At 41.9% G+C, this 21993-nt stretch overlaps 1 protein-coding gene across 2 annotated transcripts in view; it reads right to left on the bottom strand.

Moving 5' to 3' along the window:
• The window catches only part of SPECC1L (sperm antigen with calponin homology and coiled-coil domains 1 like), a 63347-nt gene extending 45178 nt beyond the window's left edge, over positions 1 to 18169 (bottom strand). Inside the window, exons 1-2 of one of the 2 annotated variants that reach the window (XM_030460411.1) lie at positions 18050 to 18169; positions 5734 to 5923 (exon numbers count right to left, since the gene is read on the bottom strand). In XM_030460411.1, coding sequence (XP_030316271.1) covers positions 5734 to 5886 — 153 coding nt within the window. In that variant the 5' untranslated portion in view covers positions 5887 to 5923; positions 18050 to 18169. Of the gene's footprint in view, positions 1 to 5733; positions 5924 to 17474; positions 17804 to 18049 lie in introns of those variants that run through there. The other variant, XM_030460412.1, reaches the window with a different exon arrangement.
• Between the last annotated feature and the right edge of the window lie 3824 nt (positions 18170 to 21993).

The following is a 21993-nucleotide window of genomic DNA, read 5'->3' on the forward strand; positions in this document are numbered from 1 at the left end:
CCATTAGAGGGATGAAAAAAGCTTTATCTTTGCCTTGTTTTCACACTTTGCGTTAGGCACTCTCAGAGACAGGATATTTGGTGGACTTTTTGTCTGACATTGTATGATAGATTGTTCCTGAAACTCCTGTTATCCACAAACATTGCTTGGAATGTGCCATGGCAGTAAGCACAAGAGTCTCAAGAACCAGATTCCCAAATAGAGAATACATTTTTCCTAATAAAGCAAAACTCTAGAAAGATGAACTTAAGTCTTATTTGGCAGACCTTATAACTTTTTAGAATTTTTCAAATGGCACATCAAAATATGCTAAGCATTTTTCCTGTTAAAAAGGAAAATTGTTCCTAAGGACAATTAAAAGAAAACAGCTGTGGTAGCAACATTCCTGGAGTAACTATTATTCAGCTGGACAACATAGAATCATAGAATCATAGAATCCTAGGGGTTAGAAGGGACCTCGAAAGATCATCTAGTCCAACCCCCCCTGCCAGAGCAGGGCCACCTAGAGTACATCGTGCAGGAACGTGTCCAAGCGGGTTTTGAATGTCTCCAGTGAAGGAGACTCCACGACCCCCCTGGGCAGCCTGTTCCAGGGCTCTGTCACCCTTACAGTAAAAAAATTTTTTCGAATATTCAACTTGAACCTCCTGTGCTCCAATTTACACCCATTACCCCTTGTCCTATCACTGGTCATCACTGAGAAGAGCCTAACTCCATCTCCCTGACACTCACTCCTTACATATTTGAAAACATTGATGAGGTCACCCCTCAGTCTCCTTTTCTCCAAACTAAAGAGACCCAGCTCCCTCAGCCTTTCCTCATAAGGGAGATGTTCCACTCCCTTAATCATCTTAGTAGCTCTGCGCTGGACTCTTTCAAGCACTTCCCTGTCCTTCTTGAACTGAGGGGCCCAGAACTGGACACAATACTCCAGGTGCGGCCTCACCAATGCAGAATAGAGGGGGAGGAGAACCTCTCTTGACCTACTAACCACACCCTTTCTAATGCACCCCAGGATGCCATTGGCCTTCTTGGCCACAAGGGCACATTGCTGGCTCATGGTCATCCTCTTGTCTACCAGGACCCCCAGGTCTCTTTCACCCACACTGCTCTCCAGCAGGTCAGCCCCCAACCTATACTGGGACATTGTGTTGTTCTTCCCCAAATGCAAAACTCTACACTTCTCCTTGTTGAACTTCATCATGTTTCTCTCTGCCCAACTCTCCAGCCTGTCTAAGTCTCTCTGAATGGCAGCACGGCCTTCCGGTGTGTCAGCCACTCCTCCCAGCCTAGTGTCATCAGCAAACTTGCTGAGGGTACACTCTATACCCTCATCCAAGTCGTTGATGAAGATATTGAACAATATTGAACATATTTGAAGTCTCTACCAGCATCCCACCTAAAAAGCAGTGCTGAGGAATTAACCAGTTGCTTTACATCACGACCCTCAGATTTGGCAGTTTTATAACTTCTAGCTCCCATACATATTTATCTTAAAAACTATATGCCAGACATTACAATTCTATGCATTAAGAATAAAAGTACACTTATTTAATTTAAAATAAAGTTGTATCTCACTCATTCTATACAGTTTCTGTTGGCAAATGCAAATTTTGGAAGTTAGGAACAGTGATCAGAATACTGTGAAAGCACACGGATGGGATCTGTGCCATTTACAAAGAGCAGCTGCAAAACAAAATGGAGCTTGGGATGAGATCTTATTTGTTCTGCATACAGTTGTTAGAAATACAGATAATTTACAGCGAGAAACAGGTGTTTGTAAGGGCAAATTCCTCTAGAACAAGAATGTTTTTATTGAATCATGTAGGAAATTATACAACCTTCTAAAAAGGCTTATAAAAGGCTGGAAGAAAACACACTACTTTGAAGCTCTAGTTCAACGTACATTTCAGCTGGCTTCCTGCTATGAAAAAGCCACTGTTCTATCCAGCTCTCCTCCATGTGCTCACACACTGTGCTGTGTAAACTGAAGCCTTTTCAAAGGGCAACTTCCTCCAAGGAGCCAGATCAGCTCCTTGATCTGCTCTGCTACACAGCCATGCAAAACAGCAGATGCAGAGTAGGTACCAACAGGAGGGCTACAAAGCCCACACTACCTGTGCTGGGGGAAGTGCTGATCACAAACTACTATTGTATGACAATCCTCTGTTAACCTGTAACCTAATCAGATTTCATATGTAAACTAATTTTGTGGGTAGGGGGGGTGCAAGGGAGGAAAACAACCTCGTGAAGCAACTATCACCTAAACCAAAGTATAGTAAAAAGCCACAGAAAAGTGATTTTATATTTTGCTACTGATTCTGCCATCAGTCAGCAAATACGACAGCATAAATGGACTGTTACCTGTCAGCATTTCTACACTGTTGAAAGAGTGGGGAAATTAATCTAGACACTTACAGTACAAGTACCTGTTATCAAGCCAAATAGGTCAAGACATGACTCAGCTTGGAAAAAAAAATAGGCTAAGTAAAATACACTATTTCTAACATTAGTCATCTCCAGTCCTTACTGAACAAAGGAATTTAACACAGCCATTCTTCCAACTTACCCGTAAACTTTCTAGTCTAGTTTGGAAGGCACTGCCTCCTCTGCAGCCAATTAGAGAACAGTTTCTCAAAACTGTAACACTATACTCTTGGAAAAATTACAAACCAGCAGCTCTCTTTTCTTAATACTCCACAATGGTAACCATTCTTGACTTCAAAAATCAAAGGATTTTCATAGCCCATATTTTTAGTAGAAGAAAAATCCATGCTATATGTTTAATAAACAGATTTTTCCTCAAGCAAGAAGTTTCCTCTACTGAGAAGAGTGCAATCCTGCTTAGCATTGTGACCCATACATGAAAATATGAAAAATTTAAAAATACCATGTTTAGAAATGCTCACCCAGACCTATTTTGATTTTCTATATCAAAACCCCACTTACAATTCATATCCTGTTTCCCCTCAGATCTTTCTTCCATTACAGTGAAGCCTGAGTGATCACTTCTCCAGTTCATTTCATCTTAGTTTCTCAACATGTACATCCTATTTACTGCACCTCATTCAATTCCCTTTTTATATATATCTAATTATTCCTACTGGGATTTTCTTTGATGCAGCTCTTGCTGCATTCAGTGCTTCAAACATCAAACTTCATAACAATCTGTAATTAAGTTACTGCACTTTGCAAATAGAATACTGAAACCTAGACACATGAATACTGAAAACACAATCTAATTTTTACTATTCAAATATTGGTGTCCTGGCTTTCCAGGGACACAGAATGTTGCAGTTAATTTGTATGAAGTACTGCTGCTGTCTATTAGAGCTGTGTCAGCATGATTACAAACTCATTAGCTAAAGAAGTAAAAAAAAATGACAGTATTAAAAATAAGAACATTGTTATTTGCAGAGTATTTTTTTACAGGCTAAAAACTGGAAGTGGCTGGCAGTTACCTTCCTACAGTAGCAATGTGTGTGTGGGGTGGTGGGGGTTCTGAATATTTACAAAAGTCCTGGGCAAAGTGGGAGTCAAAAGCCTACAGAAAAGTAACCAGCAAAAAGGCATTCTGAAGCAGATAGACAAACCAAGCTCTGCAACAGTGTTCAGCTGTACAGAAGGGTGGGTCTCACTGTTTCTTCCTGTGCCTGTTGTAAACACACTTTGAAAACTCCACAAAAAAGGACATATATGCAAAACAACGCACAGTAAAAAAAGCCCACCCAAGGCTCAGCACAGGCCTATGGTGATACCACAAAGGGGATAGGAAAAAAACCATACTATAATTGAAAATTAATGCTAAACTTTGCAACATTACTACTGACTGAACTAAGAATGCTATTAATTAACGTAAAATGTGTATTTCTACTCTTTATAGTGGCCTTTCATTCAATATCCAATGGAAAGTTTTCTGTATACTTGCTTTGAGGACTGAAGGCGTTGCAATTGTAGTTATTTAATGTGGCCTTTTTTTTTTTAAGCTCAAGGGACGTTAAATTAAATTCATAATACACACATCAATTCATAGAGTCTAAGAGAAGAACCTAAAACCACTATCAGAAAAAACAATGTGCCAAATGCTTCAAATTCAAGATCAAATATAGAACTATGAAAATCTTTTAAAATAATACAATCTGTTATTGAGACTACTTTCAAGGTAGTAATATAAATGTGATTTGCCAGTATCAGCAAGTAATAAAAAAATTTTAAAAAATCAACTCCTGTATAAGTATGGAACACTAAAAGAAAAGATTCACATTACTATTAAGCCACATGGTTTGCACAACAGCATCTTAACAAGTAAAAGACATCCAACTGTATGAGTAAGTCTGGCTGTAAAATAAAGCTGAGATATAAGAATAATTTTCATGGTGCCTCAGACATACAATTGTCAAATCTAATCCTACACTCAAACATAGCCAGAAGTGCTACTAATGTAAGCAATATCACACAAGCATACTGGGTCAAATTTCTTCAGTGTTAGGATCCTCCTCCTCCTTTATATCTCACCGAGAGGTATAACATAAGAAACTTCTTAAGTAAACTATAAAGGACTTTCTTCTCTGTATCTCTGAGGGGTTTCTAGAAATACAAAATAAGTAGTGTCAATGAGTATCAGAAGATTAAAGTTAAGAAAACTGCAAGGTATGTTGGGTGGCAGAGGAAAGCAGGGACAACAGAAAATCTAACTGAAACCTGGCTTGCAAGTTCATCAGCAAGACTATTAACCATTCTTCTATCAAGAAAAGCAAGAAGAAAAGAGAGAAAGGGAACACACCTTACAACTTGAGTAATACTGCACAGTGACTACAGAGGAACCTCAAACCTTACCACTTCTTTAATTTTAGGTTTTTATTTACCAGTTATTTAAATGGCCTCTCTGGCTTCCTGTAGGTGCCAGTGGTTCAGGTCCCAGTTGCAGACACCAGTCCTGTTCTTTGTTCTGTTCATTTGCTCCAGGCTAGAAGCAGCACTGCCACAGCTCTGCATACTGGGCTGCAGACAGGCTATTAAAGAGGTGGGTCCAGCCATGTTTCCATGCCAGGAGAGAGAGGCAGGCCAGGCAGGCTCACACCATATATCTAACCCAGGTGTGTTGGCTCCCAGGCAAAAACTCCACACCAGCACACCTCAGTATGTCTTACTTTTCTTGGTTGTTGAAAACCGTATGTTCCTAAATCTACTGCACTGTTTTGCTAATAAAAAACTTCTACCTTTGAACTTGTTCTAAGAGCAAGAATTGACTTGTGAAAATTCAGCTCAAGCAGTACTTCACACAAAGCAAAGGCCAAAACAGCTGGAAGAATGCAGCTGCACTGACCTGACATGGGTCACTGGTATCAAAATGCTTCTCATGTTAGATACCTTACTAGTTCTTTTTTCATAATTAGTAAATAACCCTGATCAAATCAAATTAGTCACTGACACATCATTCAAGCATAACATGACACTGCTAATCACATTCTGCTCCTGTTGCAGAACAGCCAAGTTCTGCAAATTACATTGCTTTCCATCACATAACACACTGCAATATGAAAAATACACCATGAATGTGTAGGTCTTAGTGCCCTGCCCCGTGCTGTCCAACTATCTAAAGTCCCTTCAGTTACCTAACAAACCTCTAGCCCAAGCTGCACTAGACATGACTTAAAATTCTGCTCTTTTTAAAGCAGATTTTTTATAAAATTAAAAAAATACAAATAATCAGAACATTCTATTGGTTATTACCTTCAAAAGAGAGGCTGATGTCCCGGTTTTGGAGAGTTTTGTTACTGTAGACACTGAGGAGCTGTTTTCTGGTTTGGCTTTTTCAGTTGTTTGAGTTTTATTTACTCCAGGCACTTTGGGCACTGAGCCAACACTCCTGCTTGCTTTCTTCATTCTGGGCTGTCTGTTTATGATACATTTACAAACAAATCTACAAGCAGAGAGAAAGAAATTTAAAATGTAAAACACAAAAAACAATGTCTTTTTTTATCATGCTCTACTTAAGACCAGAAGTCCAGAATAGTAGTAAAGACCACAAATCAGAGCCAAACAGACTGCATGTGACTGACCATTGGTTTTTGCTTTTTTAAAAAGTAATTTTTACCAAGAATTAAGCACTTCCTACAGCTACATTCCAAATTATATTTTTTTTTCCAATTGTCTTTCCACAAATGGCACTGAACCGAGGATATTTTATAAATGACCCATGCTGCTGAGTTTGCTCATTAGCTAGCAAAAGAAAGGCTTATTAGGGCAGCAATGTTCTTTATGTCTGACTGTGGGAAGGAAAATACCGTGGGAGTATTCAGGCAACAGCCTGACTACCAACAACACTGGATCTCAGAGATTACCACCAGCTTGGTAGCTGAAGCACTGAGAGAGTAATGGCAGATGCAGAGAAAAAAAAGTATTTTATAAAAAATTAAAAGTTGAAAATTTTTGAATCCCTGAAACTGTTTACTTTAAAAAAATCAGGTTAATAAACACATGGGATTGCACAAAATCTAATACCAGTCATATGGCTACAAGGATTATCTCTTAGAATAAATCAGAAGTACAACGTCCCATGGTCAGCAGTGAGGATGTTTTAGCTTCTTTACCTTGCCTGCAAGTTTTCTTGAACAGCAGACATCTGTTAATAAAGTCCTTCCAGCCATGAGCAAACAAACAAAATCCCAGAAAACAAAACTGACTTTACTCAACCCAACAGCAGCAGACCCAAATACTGCAGTTAACACAAGAACTGCTAATAGTGGAAGACAGCCTCAAAAAGGGCAGACAAGCCAAAAGCCATAATCTGAAGCATGAACTACCAGAAAGACTACACACACATCTTCTTCCTTCTTGCCAGAGTGAGATAGTTACCAGTTGTTTTCCTCACCTCCCCTGAGTCCGAAGACCTATGACAGAACATGAAGAAGAGGAAACTTCCACTACAGTTACTGTCTTGCAGATTCTGGGTGGGAAATGATTTGGTTTATCTGAGCCCAATATCCTGTGGCTGATTAGAAACATGAAGCACACCTATATTTGTTTCCATCTCCTACAAAGTGAAGCATTTCAAAGACACCAAAAGCAGACTGATGATTGGGTGCATGAAAAGTGTGACACAAAACCACAGTAATCAGGAGTACTTTGATAGAAGTCAGTAAACCTCCAGGAATTCTGCCTCCTCAGACCCTTAAGTGCTGTTCATAGAAGCAACAGGAAGTTTCATTTTAAGAGACTGAAAATATTTGTTTATAGCTTCCAGATTCCCTTTAGCTCTGAAAGCTGGCATGAGCAGATGCTAAATACTTTGTTTGCTGTTGCAGTTTCATCATCAGAATGTCAAAAATGCACTGGTCCTGCCATACAGCTACTAGTAATCAGAACGCCTTCACAGAAGATTAAATAACAGAGAGACAATTTGAAATTAAACACTCCTAAGAAAACCAAAACCCAAACCAGAAAAGCCCCATGAAGGTAATATGTTTGCTTTACACATATAATTTTGAGTTGTATGACAGCCTACTAGATCCCACAAGCAGATGCTAATATTTACAGGTAGGACCAAGTTACCACACTTAGAGTTCTAGCCTTTTTCATCTTTCTGAGTTGAATGCTTACTGTGCTTTTGATCTTATTCAATTGAAAACTGAAAAGACCAAAGAGGACAGAGTTGTTTTGTAAAACTGGCATTGTTACTACTGAATGATATTTTGATGTTCTACAAGCTACACAGAAGTTGCCCATAGCATGCTTGAGAAACAATCAAAAGACTTTTCAGCACACACTGTTGTGAAGCTGAACTACATTAAAAAGATTACCTCAAAGAAAAAAAAAAGATACTCTTGCAACAAACATACTAAATCAGAACTACAGCTTTCTAACAGCTTGTAGAACTAGAAAACCTGTGCTATAATGAAGGTTAGGTTACTGGCAATGATATGGCTATCATACATTTGGGCTGAGCTTGTCTGGCAATGTAGATAAAGCAGTAGCTCCAGCTGGCGGGCAGACATCCAGCCATGGCCATTTGCAATGCTCATTTCACAAATCTACAGAGCACATTTGTCAAGGCTGACACATCTTGCAAGAGGCCAGATCCACACTGCACACATGATCTTTGCATGCACAGTAAAAGATCAATACATCTGGGACCCACTTATAGCAAGTAATATAGTAACCCACTGGATGGATCACCTCAAAAAGAAATACAAACCAACATTAGCTTTTACAGCACAAACCACTTATACTCTTACAAATATCACAGAGGTCATCAGTGACAAAAGACTGTGGGAAGTCAAATGCTTCTCATCCATAATAGATTTTTTAAAAAATGCATGTTTTTGAAGTGTTCCTGAAAATATGGAATAGTATTTGCTTAAAGAAAGCACATAGCAAACAAGTGAACCTCAAACAAGTGAAACTCAAAGTATAATCCTCATGTTTTATCACAGGATAACTTTAAAATGTCTATAAATTTGGTACCAAAAAAGCATTTCTGATTTACTGAAACTGACAGGTAAAGCCACTTTTCCAGAAACTTCAAAGATACTTAAAAGGACTGGGACAGTTAGGTAGCACTGTTCCTGTTCTTTCAGAAAAACTAAGCTCTAGTAGTTTCTTACTGAAAGAAGATTGTGCAATTATAGCTTAAAAACTGAAAAAAAAAAAATACATGAGTCAAACAACTTAAAATCAGGGCAGGACATTAATTAGCTTTATACATTTTAAAAGCAGTGGCTCACTCAGCCTTCTGAAGTGAATTTATGACTTCTCTGTGTCATTTTCTGCCCTTTTGCCTTCTCCATGAAGGAAAAAGAGGATGGGGTTTCAGCATTGAAAACACAACACATAAATATTGTAAGTGGAAAAAGTCCCACCTAACCCAGATCCTCAAAAGGCAGATATCACAGGTAAACACTACCTTTAGAATTCTAAAGAATATCACATTCCTTAGGAAGGCACAGTATTAGGAATCAACAATAAACTTGTCTCTGTCTCACATTACATTTGCAAATAAGAAATGAAATGCTCACTACCCAAATTAGTTTTTTTAAGATTAAACACACAACACTAAGTTCACGTGAGAGCTTATTATTTTCACTATTGTTTTAAAAAGTAAATAGGGCATATAAAACTGTAGTTTATATTTTGCCCTAGGGAAAAAGAGGGAATTACTGAAGACTTCCTTTCCCTTTATATACACTTCCTCCCATCACAGAAAGCAGAAAATGAAGTAGAAGCTTAGCACTAAAAAGTTGCAGTGTTCTTAAAAGTTGTAACTCTGAGACAGTCAAGAGAGAGTTTTCCAGGTCCCTCGTACCACACTACTAAACAAAACACCCATCTATCAACAGACACAAGAGTTTACTAGAAAACTTTTGATTAATGCTAGTACTACAGTATCAATTATGAAATTAATCAGGATGGAAAAAAGCCAGAACAAGCCCAAAATATCAGATAGAGAGACTGCATTCCTAAACTAAAATGTAACTATTTGCTCTAACCTGTATCCTTTCCCAGCCCTCTCTCTTTCCACAGCGCACATAGTACAGGAAACAAAAGAGAATCTTGTTCAGGAGCTGCTCTCCTTGCTCTGGTGGAAGCATGTGAAACCAGTCCTGCATTTTATACCAACTGCAAATACAACTCCATAAATAATAATTTAAAAGTGTTTTGCCCAATAGCATGGCTCTGCCCTTAACTGTAAACTGATATGATACATCCACCCAGCCAACATGCAATGCTTTCAGGGTTATTCCTATGTACCCTTTAGAAACCTGAAAACTGAAAAGAAGGAAGGGTATGATTTCTTACTGTGATTATTTTAATCTCATCCATTATTTAATATGCTTATTTATGCTAATATTGCTGTCACAAATGTAAAACTCATTTACAAGAGTACAAAAAATAGTTTCCTGTGCCTGTGAGAGAGGGTTAAGCACCGAAGAAGGTATTAAGGCTTTTGGTTTAAAAGACAAGGTATTAAGAGCTATTAAGCAGTTTTATCTATTAAAAAATTGGCAATTATGAAAATTATAAACAGTCTTACAAATATGTTTAAACAATTCCAGAAAAACAGAAACAACTGATCCCTCAAATTTGAAGATGCTGAGTATTTCTGAAAAATCAGTTATCCAAACTGCAGAGGAAAACAGAAATATTCACATCTAAGAGCAATGGAGTCAGCACACTTTCACTCTGCATTTGTACAAGTTCCTTGGTTTTGATATATTTAGGTTGACAACTTTTGCCCAAATAATTAGGGAATGACTTTTAAGGTCACTTAAACAGCTCCCAAAAGGCAGAAATGTGAAGAAAAAACCATAGGAAATGCAGCATCTGTAGAATAGATTCAGAATTTCCCCCAGTCTCTGCAACCAAGACAGCAGAGTCGCCAACAACTAAACAACTGGGATTTGAAATAAGCTACACAGCAAGACATTATTTTCTGTATTTATAATGCCCACAGCTCAAACTTTCAGCCTGCAAGCTGTACAAGTACTCTAAAATTATGTGTCTTGCTCAATAATTCCAAAAACTTAATCCATTAACTCTGGATAGAAGTAGAGAGCAAGCAGTACATTTCTTTCATTGCCTAAGATCAAGACATCACTTTTAGTGACTTGCAGGTTTGCTGATGGTAGAGGGCTATTTAAGATACCAAAGATAACAGGAAACCTCAGAGAATCACAAGAAGATCCTTATAACACTAACTGGATAGTATAAACAGCAAGTTAAATTAAATGTAGGGAAACACAAGACAATCTGTCTCTTGGGAAAAAGCAAGGTTGGCTTCACATACAAATGTGCTTGCAACTCAAATATTGCTCAGATCGACTTCACCATTTTGATTCACAGCTTGATTAAACTACCAGTACAGTGCTCGGAATAAGGCAAAAAACCCAAAGCAATTCCAGGAATTATTAAAGTAAGGAACAGAGAACAAACCATAAAACACAAGTATCACACTCAGCAAAATAACTTCTTTGCCCATCTACCCACACTTTAATTGCTAAGTGCAGCTCCAGTCTCTCTCAAAAAAAGGGGTTTTTTTAAATATCTGGAAAAGGTCCACAAGGGGCAAAAAATAAGATCAAAGGTATATAATAGCTCCCATGAGACATCTCAGAGGGAACATTACAAAAGCCCATCAAATCTTGAATGGCATCAAGAAGGAAGACTGGTTAATCATCTCTCCAAGTACTAAAATTAGAGACCAACAAATTAACCTAGAGCCAGGTTCAAAATAAGAAAAAAATGAGCTATATCTTTAATGTAGACTGAAAGAATGCTGTGGCTGCACAAAGTACAAGTGGAAGGAGAGACTGGATGTGCACAAAGGAGAGAAATTCCCTAATGGATGTTAAATAGGTGAGCACAAAGGGCTCAGAAACTCCTCTGAGCCAAAAATAATTACAGGGTGGGAAAAGCAATCAGGGTAGGAGTGAACACTTCGGTTTGGGTTTTTTTTTCCTGAGGCATCTGCTTGCAGCCAACCCAGAGCACCAGGTGGGATGGATCCCTGCTCCAGGGAGGGCAGTGTCTGCTATGTTCTTATGCCATGAGGAAGACATACAGATGTCAACTACTTACAGGTGCTGCAATTTTGGAACAACTTCTGCAGGCAGCTATTAAGAGAGGAAAGACTTTCCTATTTTTTATCTTTAAAATTCAAAACAGCCTTTGCAGTTTTCCATTACAAGTTGCAGAATTACAAAAATAAGAATTCTACTTTTAAGTTAAGTTATCCATTCAGCTTTTTTTCAAGAGATATTTGCTACTGACACTTCTCTTTTAAACAGAAGGGAGGAAAGAGTAGAACTGTGGGCAAGAATTGGCTGTTCTACACCTAAATTTCTCTACTCCTTCTTTGGAGAAAACTTCAGGGCTGTAACTGCTGTGAGCAATGTGTAACCGTTGCAATACTTAACATTCCAGACAAGTGACAGGAACATTTACAGAAGAACTCCTAAACTTACAAACTGGGCTCTAAAACCCTTTCATAATAAAATGAAATAATGCAGCCTTGTTTGCAATCTCCTGCTTTAAACAACTGTTATTTCAAACCACTGCCAAGAAAAGAAAAAACAACTGTTCATCACCCAAATGCAACTGATTCTTCATAGCATGGGGAATCTGCTCCACAAGGAAGCAGAGCACTGTCCCTAACCCAGAGAAGTACTTTCAAAATCAGCCATGTACAATTTTAAGGGCAGGGAGATTGTCAGAACAGCACAACAGGAGATGCACAACTGACACAACAGCTTCCTTTGGTTCCAAACAAACCAGCTCAGTAGATAACCTTTCAAAGTATTCTGTCTCTAGCACAGCTGCTCCCAAAAGTGCCAGCAAGAGTAGATGACCAGTGGTGACCTTTTCCCTTTTGTCCACTGAAAACATTGTCAGCTGAAATCTCGTTATCAACAATTGCAGCAAAGGCTTCTGTGCATGAAGTTCACAGGGAGAAGAACAGCAGGCAGCAGCTTAGCTCCCATCAGAAACAGGGAGAGAGAAAGGTCATGCAGGAGTTAGACCAGCAACTCCTTGCACTTGTATGTTACGGGTAAAACCTGCAAGAGAATTTTGACCAGCCCACATGTTCATCCAAAACACTCCATCAGATCTTCAGTTCATGCAAAAAGTAAAAAACCCAAATTGTATTTACAGTACAGTTACGTTCTTACCAGCTTTTGACTAATATACTCTCAACTTGAGGACTTTCTATTAACTGGATTTCTGGAACTGGGAGGGGAGTAGGTGCTCAAGATGTCTTCTTCACCACTGACCTGGTCTGGCAACATTCCTGAAGGCATTGTCCCCAAAAAACAGAGAACAGCAGAAGCTTACAGAGATACAACTCCTTGAGGACCTTCCCATCCCCCAGGTGCTTATATCTCTGAGATTCCCAGTTCCAGATCTCTCCTGGTCTAAGCTCGACTAAGGGAATGGCCTGAACAGGAATGGCCAATCCACAAGCCAGCCTTGCTAAGGCTCAGGGAGAGAAGTTCCTTCTGGGGATTGCTTAAGCTAGTCATGAAAATAATTTATTTGTACCTTGCCACCAATAAAGATAGTCCCTCCCATTCTTCAGTCCTCTCCTTTATTTTCATTCTAGAGATCACAGCTCTTTTTTTGATGAGTTGGTCTTTCAGACAGATCAGGACTGATGTGACTCACCTTGTAATTGCTAGATACCATGCAAAGGAAGCAGGACTGAGAACAAGGGGGAAGGTTCACCCTTTCAGAGCTGCTGTAGGCTCATTTGTTCTAATATAGTCTCAGGCTATTGGACACTCAGGAAGAACTCTAATTTAAATGACCCTCTTATTACCCTCCAACCACCACGGCTTTCCAAGCCACACGGTAAGACAGATGAAACAACAGATGAACAGATTTTTTTTAAGCAATCATGACAAAACACAGCACTGATCACTGCAGAGGGGCTGAAGATTGGCTATCTATGGGTCTGAATTACGTGCTCTGACCCACACCTTCCCTCAGCTCCAAGATCTGTCATCAGCACACTCATTACTTAGCTTAAAATTCTTCAGGCTTGACAGACAGAGGAAAGAGAGAAATGCATGTAAATCTTTTAGTAAATATCCTGGTATCACTAAGGGAGGAGCCTTTACTTATTCCAGTGTGAAAGCCCAAGGACATGAATTTGAGTCATATAGGAGAAAAGTCCTTTGGACAGAATGAAGAGGCTCCCATCTGTTTTTCTGCAGCCACTGTTTTTCTTCTTTCTTCTACCAGGCAAGAGAATGTTGCCTCTGTTGCCTACTGTTCCTCTTCCAAAATTTTATTCTAAGTCTTCTGGAAAAGGGTGAATCACTAACTAGTTTATGGAGTCCCCGTTTCCTTTGACATTTTGGTTATTGGAGCAATGCAGGACTCTACAAGGGACTGAGCCTGGGAAAGCATGAAAAAGCCAGGACCAGCACAGCATCCCTGAGCACTTTAAGCTCAGTATAACTTATATCCAGTAAAAAGTTTAAAAAAAATTTAAAATCCTAAGGCTAAACAGAGACAGTCAAGCTCTAATACATCATTTTAATAAAATTGTCTGTCAGTTAAAACTTGTCAATATGAAGGCTGTCAAAATTTTAGCAGCAAACAGCAAAATATGTTGAAGAAGCCTCTCCAGCACCGACCCTCACACAACATGGAAATTCTATAGCAGAACTTTCAAGAAGGCTCCATCTGCCAAAACCACTGTGTGCTTTTAATTAAGAACATATATAGAAATGTATTAAGAAGAACACAGAACGTTTCAGAGTGCTCAGAATGCCAGCCTCTTGGTCAAGCTTTCCACTCACACCCCCAAACGTGTACCTCAGAAGAAATCATTATTTAATGCATGTACCTGTACAGAACATGCACTCTACATTGGCTTAATGACAAAAGTCAAAGAAACCTTGTAGCATCAGAAAAATACCAATACTTTCAGGCTGATCATCACTCAAGTACTACCTTTATTCTTTTTGATACTATTTAAATACTGGATGTTAGATACTCAGTTAATTTTCCTGAATAAAACTGCACATACACCAGTTAGTTGCAGGTGACTGGCTGCGTTCTGGAAAACAGTTCCAGAAAATAAAATAAGGATCATGCAAGACTTACCTTCGATAAATGTCAAACCAAGTTTTGAAATAACTAAGCAGAAGTTATTTTCTTTCCTGGGATTTTACTTAAATGGCTCTACAATGCTTTGATATGTGACAAAAGGTTAGTTCAATCTTATTCTTACTTATGATTTTTTTTTTTACTAAAACTTGCAGATTTATCCCCTTTAAAAACTCCCTTTTAACCTGACTTCACAAGTTATTCTTGTATTACTCTTTTCTGCAATTCAGGAAGCTAATTATTTGCAGCACAGTGTTAGTTCTTTGCAAAATTAAGCTATCCTGAAACATTTACGTAAAGATCAAGAACAAAAGTTGCAGTGCCTTCACAGTAAAGTCCTCTCTCCCAAAGAAAATCATGTGTGAAAACTCTAACAATGAATTATTTATATGTTAAAAGATAGTATCCTGTGATTACTTGCAGGCTGCATTAAACTGTTAAGTGCTCCAAATGGTGGCTTCTCTGATCAGTTCAGTTGGAATCAGCTCAAAAGAAACAAGTAATATGTTCCTTGTGACTAGTTACTTGGTGACCATCAAGGCTATGATTAAGTATATAACTCATCTTCCAACACCCATTTTTTCTCCCTTTTTCAGCATAAAGACTAAAAATAAGATCAAATGGGGTGATTTTCAAAGCCAAAATGTACAAGAATAACATTTTCTTACTCTGTTTTTCCCACTAAGCAACAGAGATTCAGTCACATTAACAGCCATATACACTTCTACAACTGGATCCTAGTTGACAAGACAGGCAAGAGTAGGGCAATAAAAAAAAAACTTCTGAAGGACAGTAACGACAAATCTCTTGAGAGACTACATGTCTCTGCCTTCAGAGAATATACTTTCCACTTTCATACTAACAGTAAAGCAAAAATGGCCCAAACTTATTTCCCTTCATCATGTTAAGTATATATTTATTCATGCCTAAAACGTCAGCTGTATATCCCTTCATCTATTCTCTACAGTGAAATTTTCATGACATAAAAATAACTATTTCAACATGCACTTAGACAAAAATTTCTAAAATTCACTGGCTACACCTTATACTAGTAACTAACACGGGCCAGAGATCATTCTTCAGTCTGGAGGCAAAGCTGCACTGCTGTATTTGTGACTATATAGAAATAAAATCACTTTAACTTCTCCCCCACCCAGGCAGGGGGTTCATGTCCCATCTCTGTGTGGAGAAGACCTGGCATTTGTCACCTCTGAATAATGCCCAGGTATGGCTTAGGAAAATATTAGGGGGCCTAGCTAAGCCATACCAGTAACCATGCTGACAGCTTACCAGTATGAATGATCACACACCAGACAATCAGCCTAACACTTAAGTTTTCTTTGATTTGCTACTATAAGAACACACTCTCCATTAAAGGAAACCTTGACTTCAGCTTCTCCTCAAGCTGCCTTTGGTGGCATGCCTGGAAAGCCACTGAGATCACACTGCCTTAGAACATGGAGAGAAGGAAAATGCCACAGAGCCAGTCAGCTGCAAAACACAATAAAAAAAAGACAGTCCAAGAACTGGAGACCCCTGCTCAGAGGTTTGCCCACTGTGATGTTCCACCATCACTGAATTTTTGTAGAACAGACCTTTATACTACAGAAGAGAGAACACATCTTTATGAATAACCACACCAAAAGTCATGTCAACAATGAATAACCACACCAAAAGTCATGTCAACAAATGGCTCTTTGACTTGAGCCAATAAAAGAAGTGGGAATATGGGCTGAAGTGTTTATCTAGATGGCACTGTATTTGACAAAAATGATAGAATGACTTAAAAAGTTTTGAGATCTTTTCTTCCCCACAATTGCATATAATATTCAATAAAGAAAGGAAACAGACACAGCTCTGCAGACACACAGAAACATACGAAAAATCAAGTTTTCCTTTCTCTTATTCCACACAGTCTACCAGCCTAGAATATGATTAACTGAAGATTAAGTGGCAGTGTTATAAGAAATATGAGACTACTCTCCTCTCAGTTTCTCTCAACTGCTTACAATTACTTGCTCTGTTCACTTTTCTTAGCAATTACCTAACAACAGTCAACCAGGCTGAAGGGGGGAGGAGAAACTGTATCTCTGAGCTACTGCAGAACTGCATTATGATCCACACAGTGTTAAAAGCAGCCACTGGCTTTAGTTTGCCTATGTTTCAGCAGCTAAAGTCCATACCACTAACTAAGCAGGAAGCAGCAACAGAAGGTTTATGTTTACTTTTGGTGTGAGTAGAGCTTGCAGACTACATCCTTCCACAGAACCTGGGGCTGTTTTCATTCAGTGGAACCTTTTACAAGACAAATTTTCTGCTACAAGAGTTACATTTTCCAGATCATAGCACAAACAGACCCTTCACGCAATCACAGATGGTGAACTGCTGCTGCAGAGAGAAAGAAGTGTGCAGTTTGCTGAACACCAGCACTGCATTGTTTTCCTCTCTGAGGACACAGAGGATAGAAGACTCCTAGAACAGGCTGGTGACCCTCTGATTTAGGCCCAGCTATAGGAGTCTGCTTTCCTCCATCCCTGGCACTACCAGGTCACGAAAGACTTGCAAGAAGGAACACTGTGAGGGACAGAAAAGTATGCAGAAAGCCCAAGGCTGGAAGTTCTAGGAACTTTTAGGTGTAAAAACGCAGAAAATCGGCACTCCAGACAAGCAAGATTGGAATCCAGACACAGGTCCTCCCCACCACCACAGAACCCAGTAGTCCAAGTGCCCAAGTGCAGGCACCCCACCTTTCTCCTCAGAAGGCTCCCCCACACAGCACCACCACCCCTCTCCGCAGAAACAGCTGCGTGAAACAAAATTATTTCACCCTTGGATGATAACCCGAGCAAACCTGAGCTTACCCCGCTAGCCGGGAACCGCGAAGCCCTCCGTTACCTCACGGCCTCGCAGGCAGAGGGCCGAGCCGGCATGCCCCGGGGCACCCCGAGGCGGCTCCCGCCGGCAGCGCCGGGAAGGGACAGTCACAAAATGGGTGACAGGGACGACGCAACGCGCTCAGCCCGCGGGGAATGGCACGGCAGGGAAAGGAAGGGAAAAGAAGGGGAGGGAAAGGAGGGGAAGGGGGCAGGATGCCGTCCACGGGCGGGCGAGCGGCTCTGAGCAGCGCGGGGGCAGCTGAGGGGGCGCGAGGCGGCTGTCAGCGCCGCGTTCGGCTGAGGGGGCGCGCGGCGGGGGTGACAGCGCGGCCGGCGGCCCCTCGGGGTACAGGGACCGCAGCGGGGAGGCGGCAGCGAGAGAAGACCGAGCCCGGGGGCGGGCAGCGCGGCAAAAGGGCTCCCCGCGGCGGCGAGAGCGAGGCGAGCGGTCGAAGCCCGGGATACAGGGCCTACCGGGGCCTGCGCGGCCGCGGGCGACCCCACAGGCGGCCGGGTGGGGGGTCGGGACTAGACTGGGCTCGCCGGCGCTGAGCGCTTACCGGGCAGCCGCCTCCTTCCCGCTTCTTCACGGCGCGGCCCGAGTCTCGGGGAACCGGACTGGGCCGAACCGGACCGGGCCGGGCCGCGAGCGCCACCGGCGGGAGGGGGAGGGGGCGCGGAGGGGCGCGCGGGGACGGCAGAGACCCCTCCGCCCGCGCCCCGCCCCTGGCGGGCGGTGCCACCGCACTGCGCAGGCGCCAGCCTCGCGCGGGCCAACCCCGCCCCAGGGCCGGGGCGGGAGGGCGGATACCGTCGGCGCATGCGCTCTGGCGCCTCTCTCGGCTTCGCGCGTCTCTCCCGTAGGGGGCGTGGCCGGGAGGGGCGCCTCGCTCAGCACCTGAGGGACAGAGGGCGGGGGCGGCCCCGCGGTGAGGGACGGGGGGATCCTTGGGTGCCCGGGGGGGATCACTGAGTGCCCTGGGGGATCCCTGGGAGCTGCCGGGGGGGATCCGTGGGTGTCCGGGGGGGATCACTGAGTGCCCAGGAGCTGCCCGGGGAGATCCCTCGGCGCCGGGGAAACAGCTGGGGTGGCGGCTCTGCCCGCCCTGGTGGCGGCGGCTGTGCGCCTCGCTGCCCCTCGGCTGAGGCTGCCCTGCGGGGCGGGGTGAGGGCGGTTGCCCCGGCTTAAAAAAAGGCTTAACTTATTTTTTTTTTTTTCTCTAGAATAAAGTAAAATTTTAAGCTTCAGAGGAACCCTGAAGAGGGAACCCGGTAAAGGTGCGGCGGTGGCGGTCTCGTCCCCCTGGGTTCCCCAGCGCTGTCACCGCCCGGCAGCCGCGCTCCGGTACTCCCGGGCACAGGGCAGGGAGAGCCACCCAGCCCAGGGGGCAGGGGAGGGGCTGTGGGTCTAAAGCTGTCCCTTACGGTATAGTACTGCATCAATTTCGGCTTTTCATTTGACTGAAGGATAAAGACGGTTTAAACGTTGTAGGAAATAGCTTTGTCTTCTCTAGGTTCCGAGAACTGTGCGAACACAAGTTTACAGATGTTCTGCTCCTTTTGACAGCCTGTGCACGGTTTGGTAGCTATGCAGGATGTATGACTTGTCAGGAATAACGAGCAACTGCAGTTAATAAACCCATATTACAGGGTTGGTGCTTTAGTGGGAGGTACAGCACAGTCTGCATTTACAGGCATTGGCTGGAAAGTGCTGTGAGCACAGTAACTAAGGAAATGTGCTGATCTGACATAACCCAGTGAAAGTTTCCCCATCAGGGTTTCTGTGTCACTCAGACCATGGGTTAAAGCCTCTCTCTCAATAGCAATTCAGCTGTTGTATCAAAAGAAGCACTTTGGTGTAAGATTGCACTGCAGCCTCTCCCTTGAGCTACATTCCTTCACAGAATTCATAGGGCTGCAGATGGGTGAGGGCAAGTATGATTTACAGTCCTCTCCTTATCTGAGGTAAAATTGAATTTTTAATATTGTAAATGACATCTAGATTTCATCAGAGTTCCCTTTAAAACTGAGATGTATGCTTCCAGGTGTTACAACATAGTTTGATTTACATTGTGGGAAAAAATTACTATTTATATGTCTTATGAAGTCAGTAATTTTATTTAGATGTCACTCCCAATCCATTTATTTCTCTGTCAGTCTGCCTGTACTTAGCTGGAGGGGATTCCCTTGTAGGGCTGCTGTACCGACACAGCAGACTTGTTTGACACAAATGCTCCTTTATACTAAAGTAATAGTTCTGATGTTTGTTTTCTAACAATATGACCAATGCCATTCCATTAAGCTTGCTGATCCATGATGTGTTCAACAAAATGTTGATCTGTCTTTCCACCTTTGTGTTTACTTTTAAGTTGTCAGTAAGAAAATGGCATTTCCATGACAACCAGCAGCATTTCTTCTGTATTAGAGATATGAAAAATTTGTTTTGTGCAATGTATTCCTCATGTAGCCCACAAAGGGGCTCTGCTTTCAGTCTTCTAGCAGGAAACAGAACGTGGTTTGTCCAGTTTAGTAAATTAATGAGTAAGCTGCTAGGTGACAGTGCTTCAGGAACACACAGTCACTGAAAAAACCCTGCATAATATTGCAGCACTGCATCCTGTAATGTCTGTGAGAGTGGTTCAACTGTCTGTTAGGAAAACTGTCTCCTTGTGGTTATGTACTGGATTAGATTGCCCAAGAGGATTACAGAATCTCCATAATTGGAGGTTTCTAACAAAGAGCAGACAGTCTCTGGGGAGTCAGGCAGGTACAGCTGATCCTGACTCAGACTGATAGCTGTATCCTGCAGGGCTCCTGGGGAGGAGCTGCCTCAGGACAGTCTGCTCCAAGCCTCAGGAAGCTGCCTGGAAAATAAAGACACCTGCTCAGGTGTGGCAGTTTGCATAGAACATCCATAGTTATTGTGTACTCATATGTCTTTTCTCATCCTCCTCCAGTCACAGCTCCAAGCCTGGCAGAGTTCATGGAGCATCTGAATGATGCTCTTGGCCACATGGTGTAGTTTTAGAATCATAGAATTGGCTGGGTTGGAAGGGACCTCAGAGATCATCAACTCCAACCCTTGAACCACCGTTGTGGTTGCTAGACCATGGCACTGAGTGCCACATCCAGTCTCTTTTGAAATATCTCCAGACACGGAGAATCCACTACTTCCCTGGGCAGCCCATTCCAATGTCTGATCACCCTCTCCAGAAAGAAATTCTTTCTAATCTCCAACCTAAACCTCCCCTGGCACAACTTGAGACCCTGCCCTCTTGTCTTGCTGAGAGTTGCCTGGGAAAAGAGCCCAACCCCCCCCCCCGGCTCCAACCTCCTTTCAGGGAGTTGTAGAGAGTGATGAGGTCTCCCCTGAGCCTCCTCTTCTCCAGCCTCAACACCCCCAGCTCCCTCAGCCTCTCCTCATAGGGTCTGTGCTCGAGTCCCTTCACCAGCCCAGCTGCCTCCTTTGGACCTGCTCCACGACCTCAATCTCCTTCCTGAACTGAGGGGCCCAGAACTGGACACAGGACTCAAGCTGTGGCCTCACCAGTGCTGAGTACAGGGGCAGAATCACTTCCCTGGACCTGCTGGCCACGCTGTTCCGGATACAGGCCAGGATGCCAGGTGGTCCTGCAAGGAGCAGGGAGTTGGACTTGATCCTGATAGATCCATTCCAACAGAGATGTTCTGTGATGTTGTGACACCTTAATAGAGTGGACATCTAGTAACTTTAAATAGAGTGTGACATCTTAATATAGTGAAAACTATACTGTAAAGATACACCTCTGAGAAGAAGTATTGATAACAGTCATGTGGTTTCCCCTTTTTTTCCCAGTTTAGGGGTTAGCTTTCTCTTGACCTGCACCTCATTTCAGTGTAGTTTTAAAAACTATACAGTCTCCCTTTTGGCTATTGCAATTGAGACCTGACAGCTCTGTGATCCACACAATGAAAATCAGAGAGCTTTCAAGCAGGTAGCATTTCATTATAGAGGTTTATGGTTTATATTAAATTTGGACTATATTAAAACAAATGTACTTTAATGACATTAATAATTTAAATAATATTTTATTTAAATGTAGCACCAAAAGAACTTGCTTGAAATAATGGTTCAGTTTCTACATTGATTCCTACAAAACTCACTAATTTCATGCAATGCTTGAAGAACTAGAGGCCAAAGCTGATTTTTTTTAGCAAATATGGTAACTACAGCTCAAGTGCTCTGCACACAAGTGGAAGGTGACAGGGCTTGAGCCTGGCTGCATTTTGAAGAAATGCTCCTACAAAAGGATTAATAAAGATCTGGAAATGGACTGTTTTGCCCAGCTACTTCTCCATCTTCTGTGATATAGCTTTACCTTGTAAAACAAGAAATAGCTTTTATTTTGAAACAGCAGTGTTAAATTCCATGCCTCTACCAAATGCAATGGAATGCAAGTCACACATTCAGTCAAATGTATGTCCAGTTTTTAGTTAAATAAGACCAAAAAGAACCTGACAGACA

Source organism: Calypte anna, chromosome 15 (assembly GCF_003957555.1).
Source record: "Calypte anna isolate BGI_N300 chromosome 15, bCalAnn1_v1.p, whole genome shotgun sequence".
NCBI lineage: Eukaryota > Metazoa > Chordata > Aves > Apodiformes > Trochilidae > Calypte > Calypte anna.